The sequence below is a fragment of the Molothrus aeneus genome, chromosome 8, assembly GCF_037042795.1.
Source record: "Molothrus aeneus isolate 106 chromosome 8, BPBGC_Maene_1.0, whole genome shotgun sequence".
Classification (NCBI taxonomy): Eukaryota; Metazoa; Chordata; class Aves; order Passeriformes; family Icteridae; genus Molothrus; species Molothrus aeneus.
This window is the reverse complement of record NC_089653.1, coordinates 10,977,501-11,004,618: the sequence shown is the minus strand read 5'-3', so window position 1 is coordinate 11,004,618 and position 27,118 is coordinate 10,977,501. Positions and strand designations below refer to the sequence as shown.

General features: G+C 36.1%; 1 protein-coding gene across 3 annotated transcripts in view; it reads right to left on the bottom strand.

The window, feature by feature from the left end:
• LRMDA (leucine rich melanocyte differentiation associated) overlaps positions 1-27,118 on the bottom strand; it is a 610,568-nt gene that overhangs the window by 289,014 nt on the left and 294,436 nt on the right. The window contains exon 1 of one of the 3 annotated variants that reach the window (XM_066555014.1): positions 19,438-19,519. The exons of the other annotated variants lie outside the window; for them this stretch is intronic. Within the exon in view, the coding sequence (XP_066411111.1) occupies positions 19,438-19,508 (71 nt within the window). The 5' untranslated portion in view covers positions 19,509-19,519. Of the gene's footprint in view, positions 1-19,437; positions 19,520-27,118 lie in introns of those variants that run through there. 3 annotated transcript variants of the gene reach the window in all.

The window sequence follows — 27,118 nt, the reverse complement described above, 5'->3', positions numbered from 1 at the left end:
ATCCAAGGGGACACTTGAATCAGGTGCCTTCAGTGACAGAACCTAGAAGAAGGGATTGGGAGAATAAAGGCTGTTCTTAAAAACTTCTTAATGTTGATGGAGCTCATATTATTTCACCTGGAAAAAAACCCCATACATATACACACAACAATTTTTGTACATAGTCTCAGCAGCCAAGATTTACCTTCAGTTAAAATGAAAGTGACCAGGTTTTTTTACAGTAGCAAAAAATACTGTCTCATGCAGCATTATTGTGCCCCACCAAAAATCCAAATTAGCCAACAGTTATACTACATTTAGAAAGATTTCCATCCCATCCCAGGAAAATATTGCCTTTACTTCCAAGGAAACCCCACACTAAGTAATGTGAACTTTGAAACCACCTCAATTAAAATTCAGGTTTGGGCCTTGAAAGTAGTCAAGTTAAAGATTTCTTTTTCTAGATTGGCCGTAGACAGATGATTATTAAATATTTATAAGTCTTTGAAAAGGATTGAGAGCTTTTGCTTTGTTTATTGTGTGGAGCTCCTCCTCTCCCCCTCCTCTCCCCCACTCCTTCTTTGAGGGATCTATGAGTGATCATTTTATTTGAATGCTTCACCAGTTGGTTCATGCAAAGACAGTTCAGTCAACCCTATGCAGGCCATTTCACATCAATGGAATCTCTTAACACTGTTGCAATAGTAGCTTAAGGTTTAATATGCAATCAGATCAACAGCTTTTGTCTCATTCCACAGGACATTAATATACAAACTGCTACTATTTCATGATGATGGTAACTAAACACCACCAGTTCTGGTTCAGACAGAACAGATTAAAAATAGATAAGCTCACAATAACATTTACATTAACCCTAACCTTAGATACTGTCATTAAAAAATTCTCAACCAATTAATCTACCAGCAAATTTTGCTGCTTAACTGTGAAGTCTAGGTTTAAAGACTAACATTTATGATGTCAGACATCAGAAATGTAAACATGTGTTTCTTAATGCTGATAGCCTGCTGAATTCGATTTTTCAGCTTGGGCACAATTTTCACCATGGTCAAGAAGAAAAGCTACCACCTTTTCCCCTGGTACCACATCTGTAACACCCTTTCCAAAACTACTCAGACCTTAGACTTGATTCCATCTGGATGAAAAAGAACTGTGAAGGAAATGTCACAGCATATGGAAATACCACACTATGCTTTCCCAGAAGTCTATGACTAATTTCAGAACCATCCAATGAAATCCCATACTACTGCAAGTTTTAGATTCTGTGCTGCTACTAGAAAAACCCGTATTTTCTTCTTAAATTAACATCTTTCCTAAAATTACTCTCCTATTTTAAATATATCACATAGTACAATGAAAGGATTAATTGAGATCATAGTAGCACAACTGTGAGCTTTACACTCCAGAACAATACTACTACAGAGTAGAGACAGACATTCCCATAAACTTTAACAGACTACCAAGCTGGCAATACACACCTCATGATTTCTAAATACAGCTATATTGAAAATTATTTGATTAGATTCCATAACAGCAGGTCCCTAGAGCTTCTCCAAAACTGCTGTTCAACCCTGCAAGCAGAGGATGAAGGAATACTCTCTGAGTGAGACTGACCAAAGGGCTTCCCCACCACAGGTGTCAGAGGTGATCTGGAAAGCACTGTAACTAAAATTTACAGTGCTTTCAGCTACAGGAGAACAAGTTTCAAACTCTGAACACATAAACAAAGTTCATATCTGTGTTCTGATCTGTAACTGGTTTCCTTTAGACCAACACAGCCGCTTCGTCGTTAGGACTGTGTATGTACATTGTCTGTGGATGTGTTTGAATTTATATTTTTTTTTATTTTGGCTGTGGGAAGTTTTTTTGGAGGGTAAAACCTATTTGAGGGAGAGGTTTCGTCTTATTTATGTCAGCTGCTGAAACTATAATCTTTCTTCGCCTTTGGGCATAGTTAGGTAAGAGTCTGATTACTCCACTTGTTATGAATACTGGAAAGGAAGACTCAGGTAATTCTTCACAACTTCCCTTTTCTCCTCTCCTATCCATTCCACATATCGTGGTAGCAGGTCTGCTGGCTGGCTGATATATTTAAACCACCCAAGTTTTCTGAAGTCTGCCATGGTGACAAGCATCTCAAAACACATTGGAACTCTCTAGCCCTTGCAAGCATATTGTGAACCAAGGAGCTTAAGCCTCAAATTGTAACTTATAGGCCACAGTCACCAGGTCAGCCTTTCACAATTACAATGTAAAGGGGACAAGACTAATAATCAGAAAAGACAAATTAAGGCAGACACCCAGTGCAAGATCAATCCCTGTTAGCCAGCCATCCAGCCAGAGGCACATTTGACAGTAGCTCTTAGAAATCCTCTGGAAAAAGCTCTGATGAGTGCTCGCTGGTAAAAATGAAACTCAGGGAAAACAACGAAGAAAGGAGGACCTGAGTACTCAATCAAACACTCAGAATTAGCTAATTCTCTTGTGAAGCCAATTGCCTAATCTACCTCTAATAAAAGCATAATATTTTAAGAACAAAAAATAGTAGAATTCCTACATCTGTCATACCCTTAAAAAAAGGTAAGAAAATTCTGGCATTCACAGCAGACAGAACTCAGTGCCAGCTCACAGGGTTTGGAAGTGAAAACTTCCAAAGCAGGAAAGCAGCTACCACAAAAACATAACAGTGTTCAAACCTTTGGACTCTAACATTGTCCTATGTTACTTGATCAGATATAACTGGAGAGTTGTGGTTAGTTTTTGTTTCATGCAGTTTATGGCCTTTATCTTTCCCATTACACCAGACTGCTAGGAAAAATGAAAAGGTTCTGAATAGCCAGTATGAATCACTCCTCTCTCTATTAGTTGTGAAATAAAATAGGGCCAGGTAGACTATTTTTAATAGACAGTGCACCAGTATATTCATATAAATTCAAAGACATCCACAGACAATGTACATACACAAGTACATGTTCGTTTGTACATGCATATAGTAATATTTGCCTTACACAGAGAAGCTACGTAGGTTTGGCAAACCAGACTCTTTTAGCAACATCTATAGTCCTTTTTTTTAAAAGTTACTAGTTATTATACAGAACTAATACTTATGCAAGGCATAGTAGTAGAAACTGTCTTCATTTCTAAGATTTCACACATTCCCTAATTAATTCAAGGGGACTTACAGTTTTAGATAACATTCTTCCTTTTATCACCTGCCATCTAGCAGTTGGTATAATGTCAACACTTACATTTTTTTTCCAACTGAAATCATTTTTAAAACATTTTTATCCTAAAATGTTCTCCTCGATTTTTCAAAAATTATCTTAAAGATAAGAGATTTCTTTCCATTTCAGTCTCACAACAACGAGAATGTCAGCACAGCTTTTTTGACAGACAAATTATTGAATCAAAGAAAGAATATGCCATTAAGCCCACAGGTTAGGAAGTGTCAGGAATGGTTTAAAGAGATATCCCATTTATCTTCAAAACATGCACGGAATGTCACTAATGTGTGTTTATCATGTATAATCAGACAAAGAAAATATCGAAATAAAGTACTCCTGCATACAATAGAAGTCTCCTTCCATCTCTCAAGATATCAGTGCTATTCAAATAGAATAATAATGATGAAACCTCCTTTCTTGAAAATGGAAATCAAGTGAAATGTAGATAGAAATGATTTTTTTGTAGTTGATGTACGTTTCTAAAGTGCATTAACAGGAAATCCAGAACTTTTTAGGTCAATTATATTGTCAGTATTGTCAATGCCACTGAAATGAATACCTAAGCAGTGCATATTCTTGCTGGAACAGGGTTAGAGAAGAAATCCTGTATTCAATTACTTGGAAAACAGGAGCTGCAGGCACATTCTTAAATGCTTGCTTTGTTTCAATCTTATTTTTATTTTAATAAGTCAAAAGGCATCCAGAAAACATATAATTAGATATGTTTTTAAAATCCACAGTATCCAATGATTTCCTTTAATTTTTAATTCATTTTTAATTAATTTTTAATTTTTGTTTTTCTTCTGGCATGCATTTTTTAAAACTAATTTTGGTAGCCAAGTGCATCACAAAACTATGTCACTATGTCACAGCTTTCATAATCAATTTTCCAAGACACAATGTGACATGTCCACAGAGTTAACTAATACATAGGTTCAGCATAAGAATAATAGGCAAGTGTTTTTTAAACATCTGAGAGGTATTTGAAATAAAAATGGCGATGACACATTGATGGGATAGGAGGTTTTGCCAGGTGAGATGAATAAATGCATCAGGTGTACCCTTTGGAACATGCTATTATTCTTATGAACAAAAATTTTAAGCAAAAGTATTCCGGCAGATTTCCAAGTTACAATCCCAGCAGGGGACAAAACAGGCACTTGATCGTTTCATCATTCTTAATGCTGTATTTGTGAACAATTTTTGTTTAATGTGAAATTTTAGGAGGCCATATAGAAGGCAAAGTTTTTTATGAGGGTGTCAAAAAACAGAAGGAGTTGGTTATGCAAAACATCACAAACTGAAAAAAAACCAAACACTTGGCATCCTCCATATACAGAAAAAAAGTCTTCTAAGAAATCCAAAAAGCAAGAGGCCTTTCAAAAGACTCACAAAACTGTTGTGCCACCCTCCCACCTGTACCTTATGGCCTTTCTCTCAGCACATTTATTTAAGGAGCCCCACGCAGCTCAGCAGCCTCCTCACCCACTGCCCAGCAGTGTCTGCCACAACAGGGCTCTCTCTCTCTCTCGTCAGGGTCTCCGTGCCTTCTCCTGCAGCCCTGTGACCAACAAAGCCCTGACAAGAAGCACACTCTTCAGCTCTACAGCAGCATTTCTGGTCCCCCTTGACAAATGCCCCAATATCCAGATGATCAGCTGCCATACAATTAAAAGTGCATGCAGGTCACAGCCACTTACATGGTCTCACGGTCTATCATGTACAAATATCACTCAAAGAACAGAAAACCCTGAAGCAGAAAGGATGTTCCCCAGAAGATAAAGAGGAGATTTAGGGGGAGAGAAATCCTGTCTAAAAGAGTAACAACAGAAAGAGCAATCAAAACTTATGAGAATGACAGTAAAAGAACTCAACAGGTTAGAGACAGCAGGAGATAAAGACAAAGCAAAGGTGGACAAGCAAAGGGAGCACAATAAAGCTCTATTAAGATATGTTTCATACTGTCTGCTGGGGTTTACACCTTGAAGAAGGCACTTGCCAGTGATGTATTTTTATGCCTTGAGAAGCTAAAACACTGCACTTGAGCAAGAATTCAGTGAAAACCCCCCAGATACCTTCCCTTACAACAACTGTCACTTGTTCACCTAGGTATTTAGGCACATTTTGGAACAGCATTCAGTTTCTGTTACTAGGACTATTAGTTAAGGATTCTTTTTTTTTTTTTTTTTAGTTAACCACTACAATCTTTTCCCTCTCTTTTCCAGCTTAGCTCATAGAGCGAAAGGAAAAATAGCACAAGAGAAAAAAGGAATAATCATGTAAAAGTTTTTGTGTGTTTGGGAGGAACTAGGAGTAATATTACCAGGCAGGGTTATTTCTCAATAGAGAATTTTAAATGGTTCTTAATTTCATCTGATTTTTTTGCAGATATGATACTGAAAATTCCTTTGGACAAAACCTGGTAAAAATGCTCTTCTAAAGAGCTCAAAAAATACCCTTTTTTCCCAAGACTTAAAAGACTGAATTATTTTCCTCTCAGAACCATACGAAGAGTGATCGCGCTAAAGAAAAAAAATCCACTTAATGTATTCTTGTGCATTTCTAGAACATATTTACACTCTGCACATGCACACACACTGGTAATACATGGGGGGTTTGATTCTTTAAAAGCTGTAATTAATTCTTGATAGCCAGAGACTGTTAGGGGGTGGGGGGTAAAGCACAAGTGCATGGAAAGGTTGGGGGGTTTTGTTCAATGACAAAAAATATTTTCCATGTATTCTAAATCATGTTATGTTAGCATTTTATCTCATACCCTTGCAGGATACAAGACCTATTTATTTTCTACCACATAAATATTTTTCAATACAGCAATCATTGTGAGCATAAATATACATGGTATGGCTTGCAACACTAATTTTAAACTAGTCATAAAATTAATGTCAGCACTGCTGTTTCTGAGTTTCTTGCATGTTTAGGTCAAGTTTTAATATGTGGATCTGTGAAAAACCAACACAATTCCTGGCCTTATACCCGTCTTCACTAGACAACAAATGTGTACATATAGATCTGTATTAATGGGACAATTATTCTAAAAATTTGCCCAAGGGGGAGTGTTACAAAAATTACATATGTTCAGTCCCTGTTACCTTTCTGAGTTTTCTTTACCAAGAATTTCAGTCAGAAACAGCAAGTGGTCTTTGGGCATACATACTGATATGCTCAAATGCAGGCCAGAATGCTTAAATAAGGAGTAACTTCCACCAAATACTTAAAATTTTATCTACACCAGAGTCTACAATATTAAAATTTATAATGTACACTTGGCATTACTTACTTGCCCCCATTTCCTCAATAGAAACTTCCTCTTATTACAAAAATAATCTGTATCTAAGAATTTATAAAGATTATTTCCCCAACCTTATCAATTAATTTACAAACCAGCCCCAACAAGGTTAAACTATATTAAGTTCACAAACAAAACTTTGCTCAAATGTCTCATTTGAGCATGAATTTCAAAATTTCCATTTCATTCAAAATCTCAAGATGTCAGTTTGGAATTGAAAGCAGCTCTTCCCAAAGGCCACCTTTCCACTTCACAGTTTCCTGTGAAAAAATTGTTCAATATCTAAGCAATCTGTGGTCCCCTGCAAAATACCAAGGGAGGTGATGCTTCCCTGTGATGCAAGACAAAGTCCTGCTATAGGAAGTTCTCCTGTAAATACTCACTGCCCCCAGTTTCTGAAAAACAGAGATGTAGATGAACATCCTGCCTCCTGGAAAGTTGCAGGTTAAAAATACATGTATATATGGTTAAAAAAATTTAATACAGTAGAAAAGTAAATAAAAAATAAATCAAAAGAGCAGTATAAGACAGCATTCAACTCTTTGCCTCTTGAAAATTTAAATGAATACTCCTTGAGAGCAAACTACAAAATGCTAACCTTGAAGTGTTGAGTGGCAGAAAGAATTATGGGTTATTGTACTGTCAAAATGCCAGACAGCTGTATGTTGAGTTACCGTGTTATTTAGACAATCAGAAACTTGGAAGCTAATGTGACATATTTTTTTCAGTGTGAAAGCTCCTGACATGCGTCAGGATAATTTCTAAAGGGACAAAATGTTATATAAAAAACATAGTGCCTTTATGAAACTGCCTAACAGGTACAACACTGTTGCAAGCAGAATTCACACTGAATACTGTAGATAAGTAGGACTGATTCAGGACATTACTAAAATTGCTATTACATCATTCTGTTCTCATTTGTTCTATACATTTTATCACTGTCATACTTGGAGATACTCTCATGTATAGTCTAGAAGCACCTAACTATTTATTCTATGTCTTTCTGCTTAAATATGTTTCTAATTTTACCACCAAAGAGTCCCCATAAACCATTATTTGAATATTTCCTGAAGAGAAAATAGGCTGTGTTACCCACTTTGAGATGAGCAAAACCCACGTCCTTTGTGAACTGACATGGCTCAGAAGATTCCAGAGCTTTCATGATTCATCTCCCTCATTTCACAAGACCCAATAGTTTCTGTACCTAAGATTAGCTCAGTCTTATACACCAGAATATTAAATGTTGATATTCTATTACAAGGTTAGATTAGTCTAATATTAATGGGTTAAAACAGCATTGGGATCATCCCTCTCAGTTCATACAGTTCCCCACATTGTCTTAAACAACATTAAGAACTTGCTTCAGCATAGACTAGACAGAAGTTAAGATTTCCTGTACATTTTAATTTAGTTCTGACACTGAAACAAGTCACTTCACCATTTCTGAACATCCTTTTATCAACCAAAGATGTTCTTATCATTTATATGCCCTTATCCATATAACTCCATACCAAACTGCATAATGTAGTCACAATTCATGAAGACACCAATCAGTTGAAAATGTCTCTGTTTAATTGAACTGTTATAAAGACAGAGCTCTGAAGTTTTTTCCACACAAATTAATAGTTGGCATGCTATTTTCTTATTTGTACCCATTCCAACATAGTTATCATAATTTCTTCTTACTCCATTCCTGGGTTTTTCTGAATCTCATACCACTTATCAGCACTGTTGTGTGAAGTGTTTCCTGCCCCATAACACCCCTTTTGAAAAGCAAAAATTTTATTTTATAATATTGTTTAATGAAAATTCATTCTTGTAGAAGCACAGAACATGACTGAAACCTGTGTGGAGACCTTCCAAACCTCTGGAAAGAGCTCAGGACCACAAAAGACAATAAGCTAGTTACAAAAAACACTGAAAGGATAATAAGATGATAAGACGACTGGGTGTAAAAGAACACTGGGGAGCAAGGAAACCATCTTTTACAGAGGTAATGCTAATAAGGCTAATTAGATAAGGCTGATAAACTAAAAAAGTGTAGAGAAGACTAAGGAAGACTAAGGAATTTAGAACAGCATCTTATATCAGAACCCACAGAAATCACTCACTTTCAACACTAGTGCAATAAATGAGAGGCATGACTTGAAAACAGCCAGTTTCATGAGTGACATAAGTAGGAAATTTCAGTAATGGGGTCTGCAATCCAACGGACAGCATAACAGGACTGGGAATACTTGGAGACTGAAGATATCCAACCCCAGACGGGGAATAAGAAGCATGTTCTCACCAGAACAGAGTTGGGAGCTCTCTTCATTGCTGAGGTTTTTTTGTTTAGTTGTTTAAATCAAGACAAAAGCCATACTGTATTTTACATAAGAATCAATGCTGGAATTAGTTTTAGAATATGCTATACTCAAAGTCAAACTTTTATTACAAATATTGTATACATTTATTAGCTTTATTAATGTGACCAAATTCAATATATGTTTATAGGTAAGGCCACTCCACTGAAAAGTTTTAGTAGTCTTTTTATTTCATTACTTCCGCATGTTCATTTTTTTCACACAGGGCAAAACTCAGGTACAAGTCCATGCCTGCACAATTATTTTTGAACTGTTAGATGCATGAACATATGTCAGATGCAGTAACATCTCTTTCAAACTAATGTGCATTATTTTCATCAAAAATGCATTTCATGTGCTGTCATTGCTTATATACCTATCTTAAACAAACCTGATAAAGGGCCATTACTAACCTAAAAATATTAGCAGCAACAAATGTCATCAACTTTGCTTACCTGCACTGGCACAGAGCTACAGAACTGTGAGTTATCCTACCTCCAGTCTTTCAGAACAGTGAAAACTAATCATTTACTTCTTTTGCTTTATGTGATTTTGCCAATTTTTGATCATGTTAAATTATGCCTATTAGACAATTAATGCTTGGGAAAGGGGAGTTAACAACCTCTTATTATAAAAGACCTCTGCCAATATAAAATATAGGAATTATAAACAACAAACCACATAGGAATTATAAACAACAAACCAACAGTCAACTTCAACAATGATCAGAAATTGATCATGATTATACAGATTCTAGGCCTGAAACAGGTGCTTTTCAGATCACTTATTCAGCTGGTAGGGGAATTTGATCAGAATATGCAGTACCTTGCAGCCCATTGTTCTCTTTCTATATATACACATTGAGAGAACATTTATGACAGTAATGCATTAGACATTTGTATTAGAAATGTTTTTGGTCTTTTGTCATCCCACTTGAAAAGAACAAAATCTTAAGCATTTATAGTGCAAGGTTACAGAACTTATTTAGCAGTGATATTCATATTTGATAGCTTGTTCAGAACTACCAACATAATGCTTCACCTGATTGTCTCTCAGTGCAGTATGATACAATGTCTCTCCTATCTCACCTGCATCCCATGACCAGCAGAAAGAGTGTTTTTCATGGTCATTCTCTGATTGATACCATAACAGAAATATTTGCTTACTGTTCAAGCTCACAGTACATTAAGAAAAATATTTTTAGCTCACTTCTTGATTTTAAATTAGAGATGGGAAGAAACCATTTTAATTTCTGTTCATCAGCTCCCTGGACAGAAAACCAAATTTCTCTCATACCTTAAAGCAAAACAGATAACAAATAGTGGAAGCAGCAAAAGGAACATGCTATGTTAACAAAGCCAATATGTTCCTTTTCTAGCAAGGGGAATATTGTTCCTGGTATATATTGAAATGTATTTGCAATATTAAAAATTGTTTAAGTAAGACAGATATTGTGGAAATGAGATCAAGACATAACTTACTTTGCACAGCTGCTTTATTTTACAGCTTAAATCTGACTTCCAGCAAAAACATCATCATCAAAGGATATTTTAGTGTCAAAGTGAACCAAGTGGAGGGTTTTTATTTGCTTTACTAGAATTTTGTACTCTGAATCTGAATTCACAGAAGTGCAAACTTCATGAAGACTTCACTTTTTTCTCTAATAATCTCATTACAGGCCAGGCCCATTCAACAAAATATAAAAAAAAAAAAAATACAAACAACAGAAAGAAAATTGCTACATATTGACTTGGGTGCCATACAAGTACACTGGAATTATGTGCAGAAGAGCTCTGATGACAAAAAAAAGCAATTTAGTACAACACAGAGTCAGCACTGGTGAAAAGAGGCTGGTTCTGGATGAGGCTTGGAAACGCAAAGACTTAACTCATTAAAAATATTTCCTTGCATTGGATTCTTGTTAACACAAGTAATATCAAAGAAATTCATATGTTTTTAGTATTTTAAATAAAAAATGAGGTGGAATTTGCACAATTTCTTTCCTTAGATGTGTTTAATTTTAGGAAAAGACATTAAGGATGATATTTCCCATATAATATTCAACTAAATCAAAGCAAATGAGAATGCAACAACAAATTTCTATTACTCTGGTACTTTCAGAGACTAAATAGTTTATCTGGGGTATCTGAAGAACAGGAGGCAGGACAGTGGGAGCAGGGAAGAAAAGAGAAAGAAAGCTATAGTCCACCTACACGTGTCCTATACGTGTTTTAATTTATTTAATCAGACAAAAATCTATCCGTTATTCAACTGAAAAGTAAAATCAATGTTCAGTTCTTCACACTTTTTTTTTAATGCTGTAGCCAAATGCCCAAACTCCACAATGTCTCAGAAAGTCTGCAAGAAAAATGGCAGCAAAAGTTTGAAAACTTGGGACTACATGGACTAAAACTCATTAATCTCTTTGAACAGACATCTCAATATTGAAAGCTTGCCTGGATCTTCTTTAATTCCAAACATATGCTCCTTGTCAGTGAAATACAAGGAGGAAGCCTGGACCTTATCAACTTATATACCTGGCAGTTTTGTACCTCAAGAATTATTGGATATTGGACTATCATAAAAATTGTATTGAGAGCTGAGTCTTATCTGAATTAAAGCTAACATTTCTGCTAAAAGACATTTCAATTATGCCAGATCAGTTGAGGATTTTAAATGAGGAATGTCTCTTCTTCGTTCTTTTTTCCAGCTTATTAATTTTTATTTTTATTTGACAGTTAACCTAATGCTAAGATAATACTGTGTAACTTTAATGCTTAAAATTGATATATAGCCATAGGGCATGCTTTGTGATGGATAGGCTTATATGAAGAACCATGGAATTTGATTACTATTTTTCATATTTAGCATTGATGATGAATATTTTCAACATTAACATTTCATGGAATAAAACACTACTAAAATGAAAGTTATAAAAATAGAGAAATACCATTACCTTTAAAGCACCTTTTTTGCATGTTGCATATATGAGAAGTTCAGCCAAATGAACAAAAGCTGTAGTGCTATTTACACTGCACAGAATTGATCCCATCATCTCTTGATTTATAAACTTTAAAACATTCATCCTCTTGGCTTCACACAGCTATCTCTGTTCTTTCCCAGTTTAACATCTATTACATACACCACAACTGCTCATTGCATGATTTTTTTGTACAGTGCTCACATAAATAGGATGCCTCTCAAATGCACTAATGCCTCTCTCTCAACCAGTCCCTGCAAATCACTGGAAACATACAGTAAGTACCATTATAGATTTCCCTGGTTTTGTTCTCTTCTCTTCCACTGCTGGCCACTGTCAGAGACAAAGTATTGAGCTGTGTGGACCTTTGTTTTGAACCCAGTACTGTCATTATGTTTTACATTATAATCTTAAAAGAAAAACATGCCATCTATGCAAATCAAAGCCCAAGGCTCCATGTGCTTCCTTCAAGGAAAGCAAAAAGATGGTGTTTACACAGCACAAGAGACAATAAATTCCTCCTGCACTACACCAGGGAAGCTAGAACAAAATTAAGCCCTCAAGATCATTGCCAAATCATACAAGAGTCGCATTTCCCAGCATTAATTCCAGCTTTTGGGCATTCAGATTTGACATAGAAGCACCCACACTTGCTACCTGCTCTGGCATAGTCCTGGGCCGGAGCTCACTGCAGGATGCAGAGATGTATCAGCTTCCTACAGAAATCCAGAGTCCATGACAATGTACCCAATATATGGTTCATTGAATCAGGTTATTTATCCTTTATCATCTACACAAATATTCTTAATCCTTTCCCTTCATACATAAAGTCCTTATTTCTAATTTATTGCTATAAATAAAAAGCTGGTAAGACAATATTTTACAGACAATTGTTCACATAGCAAAAGACACTTAACCTTAAGAATGAGCCTCCTTGTTTCTATGCTCATTTCATTATAAAGGGGTTTACCATAAATACTAGAATTTGAATTCCACCCAAGTAATACATCAATAGATACTAAACCATTAATAATTCCTGTACTTTTCCATAAATGAGCAAAGTCCAATAAATAAACGGGAGCTGTTACATGTCAGAGCAGGGTTAACAAGCATCAAGGAGATTTCAAAGACAAACTGCAGGCAGGGGCTGCCAGAAGGTAAGATTCATATTGATGCCACGAATTCTGGGGACCCATTTTTTACTGTCCACTATGGCAAGTATCTAAAATTAAATGCTAAGTAGAAATTTGTCCTGAGCTTTGACACATAGTAGTTTAGGTAAACAATCTCTAAAATTAAAAGCAGATTCTTGATAATAAATTCCAACATGTATATCTTTATAACAGACAACCTTCCCTTATAAATCAAAAGTTGTTCTTTCCTCACAGAAACCTTTCCAAATTAGATCAGATGACTCACCTGAAATATTTCATCCACCTCCCCTCTTCTGTGACTACCAGTAATAAATGCCCAGATATTAGGGTGATAAAGGGGAAATTTAGATATTAAATGAGAATGAAAACAAGTATGATACTAAGAAAAGGAATGCTCACCCAAGAGAGGCTGTCCTGGATTTTCTATGATCCCAATGAAAAAAACCTATCCAAACAATAAGTGTGGAATTTTTTAAAAATAAATCTGTCCTGGTGCTACCATTTGATACATGAAAATCTCTCTCATCACTCATCTAATTCCTCTTCCTTCAGAAAAGAAAATTTTTCTTTCTTCCTCTTTAAATACTTACTAGCTGACTACATTTATTACATTTTGCTTTGGTCAACTGATTCAATGCAACCTACAAAATCTTCTAAATAAGCTACATGCACCACCAATCTGAGTAGACCACCAGGACATTTTTTTTTTTTCTCTCAAACTCCTGTACTTGCTACTTCTATCAAATACATTATATGAGAGAGATAAAAACCGACCTAAAGAGACAGAGTAGTGCTTTTGGATACACTTTATTTCAGTCCTCTGCTCTTGGAGAGCACCATTACTATCCTGAAAAAATCAGAGCGTTTTACTGAATAGAAGTAGAAGCAGTCTCTTCTCTGTTAGCACATCTTGCTCATTCTTTGTCTCCTGGACCAACAGCTTGCTCCCTTCACGGTGCCCTCTGCTTCCCAAGGGCTGGCCCTGGCCATGACTTAAAAAATCAAAGTCAAACCAAAGATGCTCTTGATTCAATCAGAACAGAAAACTCTGCTAGGCCTCAAGACTTTATCCAGATACCAGGTAATACAACTGCTGTTCAGGAAATTCCTGAAATCCACATCAACTTCTGTCACTCTCAGCAGGAGTCGACATTATTTATGCACATTGTTAGCTGAGTCATACAATGTTGCTACTCATCCTTGTTTGAAGAAAACTTTCTGATACCGAAGGGAATAAAGAACTTCTATTACTAAAATAGTAAATTTTCAACTTTTTCCTCTGTACACATTCAGTTCTGAGATTGCTGAGAGACAATCCCAAGAATGGTAGTCAAATAAATGTGAATCAGAGCAACTAGTCTGGTCTCCCAAGAGCAAGAAGATCTGCATCTCAGCAAGGGCAAGGGAGGAATAAGACTGAAAATCTTAGTGACCTAATGACAAAACACAAATCGCAAAGGATTTGTGCTCTGAAACACCTGGCATGTAGAGCACACTGTATTTTTGTAATATCAATTGGTGGACTTCTGAGTAATGCTATGGTATCCGAAATATCTGCAGCCTTCCTGTCTACACTTTGTAATGACTATGAAAATTTAAAGAAGACACAAAAGGGGTAAAAAATGAAATAAGAAACAGTATTCAGTGCTCTGCATTTAAAAACCACAGCTTATAAATAAAGCTGGACAAAAAATAGTGCTATTTAGAGTCAGTGCAACAAAATTAAATGATACCTGAAAGAATTTATTCCATCCAACCTTAGCTTAGAGTAGTTAGAGAGCTAAAACTATATTTTATCTGGAAATTATATTTACAAGTAATGACAAATACAACTGAACATGAAGAACAATCTTTTCTCCTGCTTCTTAACAGATAATGACTTCGAGGTCATTCCATTAGTGATCACTGCAGCTTTTAAATGAAACACATATAACCCTCATCCAATTAATGAAAGTATCCTACATTTCTTATACATGCTAATACTGAATGAATGTTTAAACATTGGTCACTCACCACTGCATGCCCTGTAAGTCATAATCAGAGCAGCACAACAATATTACTGACAAAATTGCTGGAAAGCAGGGGAAGACGTAAGGTGCCTTAGCATCTATGACTTCATATATGCTTGCATTCATAACATGGAATTATGCATACAGTTGGATGAGTGTCCTTAGAGATTTTTTTCCCCTGTGTTTAGTTACCTGACCAATATGAGCTTCAGACAAAACACCTCTAACTGCCCCAGAGTTTCATTTTTTTATTTTCTTCCCTGGCAAAATAATCCCATGGTATTTTATGTATTCTTTTGTTTCTTTGTTTTATGACTGATTTTTTTTTTCTGTGATCAGCCTTTTTATCACTATGTCTTCTTTATAAATTGAGAAAATGCCAAAACAATATAAAAGTTTTCCAAAAACATCTATGTGAGGAGTCTTAAAAACCCCAGTTTCTGGAAAAGAGGCATGAAATAAGACAGCCTCAGCAGGGTTGGCCTTCCCTTTACAGCTGGAAATGTCTAAGATATGTAACTCAGCCTAAAACTCAGTAAAAAACTAATGTTTTAACTTAGTTTTCTATCTTTACAGCTGGAATAGATGCTCAGAATTAGGCTCACCACAATTTTCCAAGCATTGCGATCTGTAGAAATCTAACGTCACATGTTGTTAACTGGCTGTGCATTAGGCCATACCCTTGTAAATCTCTTTGGAAATGAAGTATTTATGGAAGTTAACATCCCCAAAGACTGTCTCTGTAACTTTACTGAATGTATTTTGTTGTCCTACTGACAGCAGGTGTCAAGGAAGCTCTTAGTGTCCGTTCTTCTCACTTCAATATATGGCTTTTAAAAGCTAACTTTAAATTCAGCATCTCATTTGCAGCTCTACCAGTGAAAAAGCAAGCCCAAGCATCTTCTTCCTACTGAAGCTACTTTAACTCAGATCTCCTCACTCACAAAGACTATCTCCTGAAGTTTCAGCAATATCACTATTTCTCATTATAAATACCTATTACAGTGAAAACAGTGGTCAATAAAAGATTCTCCACAAAAAGCATACAAGGCTCAATTCTCAGATCTCTCATTCAAGCGATGCCTGCCTAATTAAAGGAAGAGTTTTTTTCAGTGGCAAAACCAAAATTTATGCTTCCCAATGTGCAAAAAGCAGCAATGCTCTTCCTGCAGGAAAGATGCTAATGCCTTCTTTCTCTGTGTGTCCCTCCAGCAGAAATGTCTATGTCAAGACAGTGACAAATGACAGTACTTGTTAAAGCAGCAGGACCATCAGGTTCTCACCACCTCCCTGCAAGGGGGGTAGGTCTTGTGAAGTATGAACTTACAGGACCTACATCTCTCTCTTTTCCTTCACTCCATGAGCGAAGCCTCCACTTCCAAAGCAGTTCAGCTCTCTGACTCTTCTAGCTGCTTCTGTTATATACCTGCAGCTGCTTATTCACACCTGTTGCTTTAGACCCAGAAGTTACTGGAATATCTAAATGTTTGCCTACAGAACTGGATATAATGGTTTCAGAATAACCTATGTGATGTGTGCAGCTTTACATCAAGCATGAAAATCATCTCATCAACCACTGAGAGCCTTTAAAAAAATAATAGTAGGAACGGTAAGTATGCATGCTCTCATTGCCTGACACAGCATGTGCTTGCAGAGGACTGAGCTCTTGACAGCAGTTCGACACTTATCAATGTAGGAAACACATGAAATTGAGACAAAATCATTTTCTCTACCATATTTAAGTTTTTTTCTTTCACTTTTTACCCTTAAGTAGTACATATGGAGTCTCCAAACAATCATTTCTTATTCAAAGCACTAAAGAGATTGCATTACACAAGTGAGAGCAAAGATACAAGATTTAAAATAGAAACAGAAAACACACCATAAATGAAAATAAACCAAGGTATTGAAAAAGGTGGCACATTTTCCAGCATCATTGTTGATTAATATTGGCATGTAAGCAAACTATTTACAGACTAAAATACTGATAAAAATTGAGAATGAGAAGTTAGATAACTTTATATAAATACTTTATAGAGACATGAAAAATACTGCACTGCTGTTAGATTCAAGAGTTTGCTGAAATTTATTATGCTAAGTATATATTTAAGTTTTCCAAGATTAAAATATTAAGAGCAAAGCATATCAGCCAACTCTGTAATGTTGTACTTGAAAATAGCATTTATGGAAAATGCCATTTTCCAAACAAATTCTTACTAAGAAGACAGGTGAATCCCTAGTTTTAAAATAAACCATTAATTAAAGTCTTTTTTGTGGCAAGGAGGTTTTTTTTCCCCTCTTTAGGTTTCATTATAGATATTTTGCAAATGACACCAAGGAAAAGAGAAGGTAACAAAGCAACCTTTTCATTTTTAAAATAAACCATGGTTTCAGTGCAGACATCGCACAGCCGCCTATCAACCATTTTCAAATGTAAGGTTTATAGGGAAATACTAATCTTAATTCTAGAGAAAAAGATGAAGTTTTCAGTTTAAAAGCAAGACCCTGATAGTAATCTAAGGAGGCAGCACTGAGGGCTCAATTTCTTTCTGGCAAGTTTCCTCTGAACAAACACACAGAGACAAACAGAAATGCTGTAAATGGGCTCCTAGGTAGAATCCAGGCTGCCCATGACTTTTTCTTAAGCAAAGCCATTAGAGAATTTAAGTCAACAAAGCCATCATAAAGCCACGTGTGTTGTAAATTTTGTAATTATTAGAGCAATTCTCAATTGCTTCAAAGTGAAGAGTTGGTTATATCCAGTTAAACATTGATATGTCTGTGAGATAGAAGCAGAGGAGAATTCTAAATGGCATGTATTTGTTCTATTTAAAAGTGTTGATGGTTATAATAAGATTTTCAGTGAAATATACAGCCTGAGCCAAATACTTGAAGTTTTATACACAGCAAATAGTTTTAGAAGTGTTTTATGCAGTAAGATTCAATTTAGCTCTAATAGATACATTAATTTTAGGTAAAGAAGTGGTTTTGCACCTTCTGATCATCCTAAAAATAATACAGACTGCACTAGCTGTTGCATTAAAAACAGCTGGCAAATACAAGCAAATTTTTATCTACCTATTAGAGTTCTTTTATAACAATGGCATGCTGTGTCTGTGGAAATCAAAGCAAAATCCTGTCTACTACCTTTGATTTTTTATTCATGTATTTATTGCTTTGGAAATGCAGTAGAAACCGAACTGCACATTGCTACAGTTCTACAGAGCACATGAACAATGCGACTTCATTTTATCTTTTCAATAGAAAAGAGTGATTTAATAACATGAAAGCAAATGAACCCACATTAGTATAAACTGCAGCACAATGTAAAAGACATTCCCCTTTGAATATTAATGATGCAAGTCTAAAGAAATATATACTAAAGAAATTGATTCAGTGGTCATTCATTTGTAACAAATACAGTTTTAGTTATAGTTCTAAAATGTCATATCAATCAAAATTCACATAGGCTGCTTTTCAAGAAAATACTATTGAAAAACCTGAAATAGTCTCATTTCTTAGTTATGAAATTATTGGTATATGATTGCACATATAATTTCAATAAACACATTATTCCAGGAACAACTTCCAGTAAAATTTGGAGCTACCAGATCAACGTGTTTTTTCCAATTATTTTCCAGCTAACAGTCCTGGCAGCCGGTAACACTTGAGATCAATAACCCATGGACATCCATGGGGCAGACAGACCCAGATGGTGTGAAGCTGCCTGAATGGAGAGGCATTGGCTGGGCAATGGGGACACAGAGCCAGGGGCCAGGCTTCTACTGCTGTGCTTAAATGATTAATAAATGATCTTTGGCAAGGTATTTTAACACTCACACACTTTCCTAAGCTTACAGGACACAAAATGTTTGGTGTCAAAGTAAACACAAGCACAGACTTTACTGAGTCTACCAGTCACTGACTAAATAAATGCAAACCGCAGGAGTGCACTTTCAGTTGCTCACTTTAAGCAGATCACAGTGGCTACCTATAGTTTCAAGCCTCTCGACTTCTCTTGAGACTCGATTTCATTAATATTATGTAAAGGTCTTACTGAAATCAGACATTCATTCAAATTAATAAACACATTTTTTTCAGACAATGTGTGATGACATATTTTCTCCCTCCAGTGCAAGCATTAAACAATATGGATTTTATAATTCTTACATAATTTCTGCAGTAGGATGAAAAGTAGTGGAGCACTGTACTTTCTACTGCCTTCCATCTAAAAATTATAAAGCAGATGAAAAACATTTAGACCAAAAAGAAAAATCATTTATAACTGCAATTTGCTGATAATGTACGACTAAGTTAGAGCCAAACTCCAAACTAACCATTTTAGGCTCTAACACAATTTTTAAAGAAACCCCCAACAGAAGCCCCAACCAAACACACACAAACATCCCCTAACAACATACCACACCATGGTCCATGAGCTCTGCACGAGCATTCTCTTATTTACTAGTGAAGAAAAAGTCTCCTTCTCCATGTACAGGAGTTCCAGAGAAACTGAGGTATACCAATTTTGTCCTGTTCATCAGAAAAGGATGAGTTACCATTTTGCCACAATTTCCCCAAGGAAAAAGAGAAACACTGGACTATTTTCTCACTATGGCTGGAAAGGTTTAATATTTATGCTGTATTGACCATTTCCAACAGGTTGCTAAGCAACGCTCCTCCCTCCCCAGTATCATTTAGGGGAAAAGACAGAGGGAAGAAAAAAATGAGAAATGTTGGGGAAAACAGATTCATCCAGTCTAAGTGAAATTCAATGGGTCATAGGTGCTATTTGTTAGCAAAGTAAAAGGGCACAATAATTCCTTCTGGACACACTAAGACATCAGTTTACGACATGACACTAGGCACACACCATGTTTCCAGTAAGAAAGACAGAACAAATGACCTGATACTCCTCTGGATCCTAACAGTAGAACCATTTGAGCCCACTTTAAATTTGCTTGAGAAAATGTAAGGTAACTTTTCAAACACTAAGCTTATAAAATCACGGGTTTTTTCCTTTGGATTGGCAATGTTTTGCCTCAGAGCTTGAAAACAAGTTTAGAAGGGTGTGTACAAGCAATCATCTATTGTTCAGAGAATTTCAGTTCTTCCAGTCCTTATGGTATTGAGTGCACTAGTTCTGCACAAACAAGGAACTCTCTGGGAGGGGTAATATGATTAAATGAATCTGAGGTTGAAAGCAGTAGATCAGGCATGGGTGATGTTGTGCTATCTTCACTGTATTTAATTTCAGCACAAAGCTAGCCGCACATCATTAGAGCATTTGTGGACCAAAAATTAACACCAATAAAAGTGCAAGCTCAGGTACCCCAGGTGAGCCTTGAGTAACCTGGATATATACCAAAATATTCAGAATTTTCCACCTTTAAAATCATCCCATTTCAAATGACTGTTGCAGCATGCTCCATTTATGATCATCTGTTCAAAATAGTTATCCCAAGTGTGCTCACAGACCCAGAGAGACAGGTTTTCCAAGAGCACTGAGTGTCAAGTCAGGTAATTCACACTCAGCTCATTCCTTCAGTCTGTCCTGTTGCCCCACTTACACTGACAGCATTTAATCATGGGACTGCCTGTAATTATTTCCAAGTGCACATCATTCAAGAAGATGTTTGACATTTCTTTCTTACTCATGGTTGGCCTCATTTCCTTATGCAAGCAGGCTGAGAAGCCATTCCTGCATGTGTCTTTTGAATCATAATTTTGGGACAAATTAGCAAATTTCAAACAAGTTTGAAATCACCTCACATTCCTGGAAACACCATGAGGATGAGAGGCTGAATGAGAGAAAGTGAAACACTACTGGATCTCTCACTAAAGAGAGATCTAACTATTCTCACTAAGAATAAGAAATGCAGATTGGGTTACTACCCACTGCACTGGCTGTAGCTAAACAAGCATGCAGGTAGCTCCAGAGTGGAAGAGAATATGACAGGACTTGCTCAAGAGACAGCACTAAAGCACAAAAGAAATCTGGAAGGAAGCTGAAAGCATCATAGATGGCACAGGGATGGGAGCTGAGCTCTACTACATCACCTAAATCTGCTGGAAAGCAGACTTCTTCACCTCCACTGCTCATGAAACAATTTGCCATCCCACCTGCAAAACACCCCTGCTACAGTCTGGATTACTACGCTGAAGAAGAAAACTGTCCTTACAGGCTTTTCTAAATGAAAGCAAACAGTAGGGGCAAACCTAATTGTATTTGAACATCTACAAGAAGAAAAATGCTCACTAACCTGAAGGGAGAAATGTTTATTATTAACATCATCCTCATCAGCAATCTTTAATTAAATTTCTGAAAGCAACCAATTTTTAAACACAAGCTTTAAGAAAAAGAAAAATTGAAATAATTAAAATGCAGGAATAAATCTCTTTTTCTGTGCTTAGTCCAGCAAATTACTTGTTCTTTATCTTATTTTTTTACTTTCTATAATTTTTAAACTTCACAGATTCTTTTGGATAAAGTCAGCTAAAAATCATTCAGTGGTCGCTAGAGAGTTAACTAATATTTCTCAGAGTTGGCAAACGTTCAGTCAAAAACCTGGCCAACTGCCTGTTGTTTACTGAAGCTAGGGAAGAAGCATCTGCAACATTACGAAAAGCATATTGTAAAAGGCAACACATGCAAATTAAACCTCTTGAGCTATGAGTAAATTGCTAGGAAAATTTATAACTCATTTAATAAAACTTGAAATAAATACATTGCCTTGGCTCTCAGGGAAAACAAACTATTTCCCATGATTCTGTGTTCAAAAAATGATCATCAAAAGAGATTTCTGCATTTTTTGTATAAAATCAAATAGTGATCTAAACTAAACCTCCTTCCCCCTAACATTTCTGTTAATGTCATTAAACAACTTGGTCAGAAATTTTTGTGCCAAAGAGCTTCAAGAGATTCATTCATTTGTCTTAGAGTCACCTTTTGTAGTCACTCAATATTTTCTCTTTTCTTTTTTTTTTTTACTGTATTTGTGTCATTAGTAATGTTAGCATTACTTAAATTTAACTACCTTATGAAATAAAATGCCACCTTGCAGGTTCAAAAAAAGTAGGGGACTGGTGTAGAAACTCAGCAAGGTCCTTTGAAGATGGGGTTTTTTTGGTTGGTGTTTTGTTTTGTGGGTTTTTTTGTTTTGTTTTGGGTTTGTTTTTTTTTTTTTTTTTTTTGCATTTCTTCAAACAGTCCCAAGCAAACAAGTAAAGAACCTAAACCAATAAGATTTTACTGCAGTCCCACATTTTTTAGGCTGGAATGCACACAATTCAGTCCCCAGTGTTGTAGCCCAGCCCAACCCAGATGGGATGCACATGTGCTATTAAAAGTAGAATACACTTTCATATTGTCTTGCAGATAAACTTACTATCCAACCTCACCACACGAGTTTCATAAACTCCTGTCATTTGCAGCCAGAATAGGAACTGAAACCAGAGAAAGCTCAAAGACCCATTATACCATGAACAAAGTACCTGCTACAACACATTCCCTTTGCAAGGAACAGCAAGGAATCTATGGCTGGGACTGATCACAAAGTCCATGTCAAACAGGTGGAAAAGACAAGGTTTTCAAGTTTTTTCAGAGTAACAGTAGACTACATTTTAAATCTGTGCTAAGACATGCTTCTAAGACCTATGCCAAACTGAAAAGATGAATCTCTACTCCTTCACTTAGCTGCATTCTTCAAAACAATTTACTGGAATCTGCTGGCTTCTCTCCAGTATCTTCACTTCTCATCCCTAAAGGAGTAGGTAAATCTCTCTGAGCCCTCTGAAAATCCTAGACCACAAGTGCCATCTAGAAGATGCCCCCCTTGACAGCACCAGTCTTCACAGGACCCACCTGTAAAAGTTACTGCGCACTGGTGGGTAACTTGATGGGTCACCTGATACGTGACCCAGGTACAGAAAGGTCTGCCAGCCTAGCTGGCACAGTATCACCCCAAGAGTCAGCCTCCTTCTGGAGACACAGCCTCTATCAGGAAGAGGTACAGCTCTTTTGTGGGTACAGCTTCTATCAGTTCCTTCCTCAAAATAAGTCTTATGCAGAGCAGGACTTTTTTTTTATGGTAAGACTATATTCATGTTGAACAATTTGCCTACATAGTTCTGCCACTATCACTTAAAAAATAAGCTGAACTCTCATGTAACTAATCATCATATATAGCAAAAATAGCATTTTTCACTCATAGCTATAAAGAAACCCAAATGTAGAAGAGAAGTACTGCATAAAAACACCTGTAAAGAAACCAAATTCTATCCATAGTAGCAGTGGAGTGCAAATGGTGTTTATTCAGCCTCAAATAATGCTGTTTTACAGGCACACACAGCAGCTACTGGAATATGCTGATTTTTTAAGTTCAATAGGCAATTACTTCATATAAATGGACAAAACCAACAGCCATTGAACAACACTCAGACTCACAGAGCTTGGTTTCTTTTTCTCCTAAAATAATTTATAATACATTTCATGCTAGGATGAACAGGAAAAAAATGCTTTCTTTGATGCTTTCTCTCCTCTTCTGTATAAAAATTTTCAAGACATGAACGGCCAAAAGCCATTTCTCCTTCCCCAAATATGTATTTTATTTACTGACATGTTTTATTTTCCACAACTACATTAAGCTCTTTCAAGGAAAATATGATTCAGATTCCTTTTGCTATTGCTCTCAGCTCCTTACTTGTCATTTAAATCCTGGACTTTGATGGGAAGTTAGTAATTTAAAAGGAAGTTTGAAAAACAGTTAAATATTGGCAAAACATCATAAGTACTGAACCAAGACTAAATGTGCAAACAACTTTTAAATATGCTTAAAAAAATATTTATACATGTTTACAAATACCTCCAGAGGTATATCTACATCATTCTTATAAAATGCAAAAAATAAGTGTAAGACCTACAGGTAAACAGGAGCTGTTCTAACTTCTTACTGTACTTAAAAACTAAGAGCATGAAATGATTGTTTTAGATACAATGTTCAATGTCCTTTTTACAATTCTCATATATTTTGTCATCAATCAAGATCATCAAGATACAGTGACTGGTGACTGACAACAGAAAGAGAAATTTAGAGGTGTGAGTAAAATGACAGAGGTGTCATGGTTGCCTCAAAAATTACTCTTCTGAAAGGAGGAGAAAGAAAATTTTTGAAAAAAAAAATGCTGGCAGCACTGATGTCCCTGTTAGCATGTGAGGCAGGGGTTAACGACAAGAATAATTTTCCCAAAACTTTGTCTTCTAGTCTCAGCAAAACTCCACAATATTTTTATAAAGATGTCTTTTCCTTTCCTCTTCTAACTAAAATAACTGAGTATACACTGATAAATCTGTGACATGATCCTGAAAAATACTACAACTAACATTACAAATGCTGATCAGCTCACTGAATTAGGAAGTGTGTACCTGAGCTAGTACATCAAATTTAACAAATTGAACTTTAACTAACACATACTCTTGTCCTATAACAGTAATGATTGAGTCATGTATAAGTCTTATATACATTACTATTTTCCCTGCTGAAATCATAAACAGTCATTATCTTCCAAAATTTGCCTTTCTGCATAGTTGTAATTTCTTAAAATTTCATTTAAAACATCAAAACAAACAAACACCAAGCATCTTTACAAACAAGTGTGATATACAATGAGCATGTGTGCCAGAAAACCATTTTTCTCCACTACATTTTAAAAATTTTAACCAAGAAATCAATTCAAAGATAATTGAAAAATAACTTTTTTAACATTGCTCTTGGTCTATGAGCAAGGCAGATTAGATTTGCTTTGATGTCTTAGCTAAGTTCCAATTTCTTGGGCAACTGCTGAACTGCAGCTGTCACTTCTCAGTCTCCACTTCTCACTTCAAGTAAGAAGTGATTATCAAATTTTGAATTTGGCAAAGAATCAAAATTTGCTTGATTGCTCTTTCCAGACTTGACCTAAGAATTGGTACTTACTACTGCTTGGTCTCAAAGTACTAGCAGGGATGTTTATCTAATCAGGAATTCAGTATAATATGGTATCCACACAATGGCAATGCTCACCACCTGCACACTGGGGTGCTGTCCCAAGAGCAAACAGTAAAGTGCCCCACGTTCCCACATTTTCCCTAGTTTCAATGTCCAAATAATAATCTGGAAGTTCACTAAAATGTCCTTGGGGTTACAGCATTTGCTTCTACTTGTGAAGAAATGACTACCATATGTAATTGTTTTGGATTTGGGTTTTGAAGTTTTTTGATTCTTTTTAAAAGGGAGATAACGTTTAATGCTACTCCAAACACAGGAGACTGGATTGTAATGGTAGTCTGCTCTGTTAAGATAATTCACTTAGTACTTAATTTCCCTCATTTTTAAATGGGCATGGGCTTCCTTGCCAAGCGAACTGAGATTTGCTGACAACACAAATGTGATGCACAACAAGAATGTATTCCTTTTTCTTGGGGTTGGCAATTGTACTCATTGCTGATTTGTTTGCTGTGGCATTTTAGTGCCACACAAGGAACATGGAGTTTGGACACTGCCCACTTGTCAAACACATCCTGCACATAATCTCTCTAATTGCAGGAAAGGCATTGAGAACCAGCTGTGAAAACGTGTCTGATATCAAGTTATAAAAATTGAGCATAGTAAATCGAAGGCAAGTTCCAGTTCAAGCAGTTTCCACAGGGTCTGGGATAGACGTAGATGCCACACTATGAAACCACTTCACAGCATGTGAAATGCTCTTTAGTTAGAACCACAAACTTCTACTAGATTGCTGATTGATGGAATGCTTGTATTAGAAATACACAGCATGAAATTCCATTTCCAGCAAGGGAAGGGAAGTTCTTGATGAGACTGGTGAAAGAGTGATAAAAGCTTCACTCAAAACCTCCAGTTTAGTATCAGATTGTGGGAAACTTCCACTTAAACAGCCCAACAAAGCCCATCAGCCATCAGTTTATAAGTACTAAAGAGAGCTAAGTCTACAATGTTATCATCTGACCAGTGCTGTTAGAATCACCCTGACACAGATGCTGATGAAGATCAGAGGACTTAAGTGGCTCAAAACAGCTCTACAATGAAACCACACCCGGTCCCACTTCCACCCTTACGTTCACACATAGCTGCCAATGGCACAGACAGGAAGAAAAAGTCCTACCACACTAAAAAGAAAAAATACCAAAAGGAGAGGGAGAGAAAGTAAATTGCTTTGTCCATCTTTCAGTGACTAAGACAAAGCTTTTCTAGCATCCATGTGTCACTGCCAAGTTTTCACAACTAGGCCATCATTCTAGATTCTTAAAAATTATTGCAATATTGCAGCAGAACACCACCAAAGGACAGTTACAATTAAGAACTCCTTCCAGTATAAAGATAACTGTTTTCTACTCCCAGAGGTAAACAAAAAACATATTTGAATAAAAATGAAACCTAGTATCCTAAGGGAAGAAATAACTCAAATCTGAAACAAGATTTTCTATCAGAAGTTTTTGGCCATTTTTTTTTTGTGAGAGGGAGAAAAAGAAGAATAACGTTTGAAGTTTTTAGGTGGCAAGACATGGAGGATTATACTTAAATATTTCAGAAAGATGAGTGTTTTTCAGTCTTCACTGTCCAAGATGTTTCCAATTCACCATGAACAAAGTTTATTTTGGACACTGTAAAAATTGATACCTGCCAAACTGAAAGCAGGTATCAATTTTGACTTGACAAAAATGGAGGGTAAAATAATTAAGACAGTAATTCTAGCACACAAAAACATGAAATCGGCTTTGGGAGCTTGACAGCTACCTCAGTTACAATTCAGTCATCTGCTCCTGCCTTTTGTCAAAGCATTTCCTTCTGGCTGGGATGGATAACAAAGCTTATCTCGGCTTCCTCCATTGACTGTTTAACATCTTAGAAGAAACACATTTGTTATGTAGTTAATATTGACATTCTGGAGTGTGTGCTTCAGTTGGTAAGACAGATCCCAAATATCCTATTCTGTTGGACTTTCTATGGTGTTTGGGAACAAAATCAAATCCATTGATTGTCACGCATCCGTTGGAGCCATCTTAAGTGACATTATCATTTGAATGTAAGCAGGGGAGATTCATTT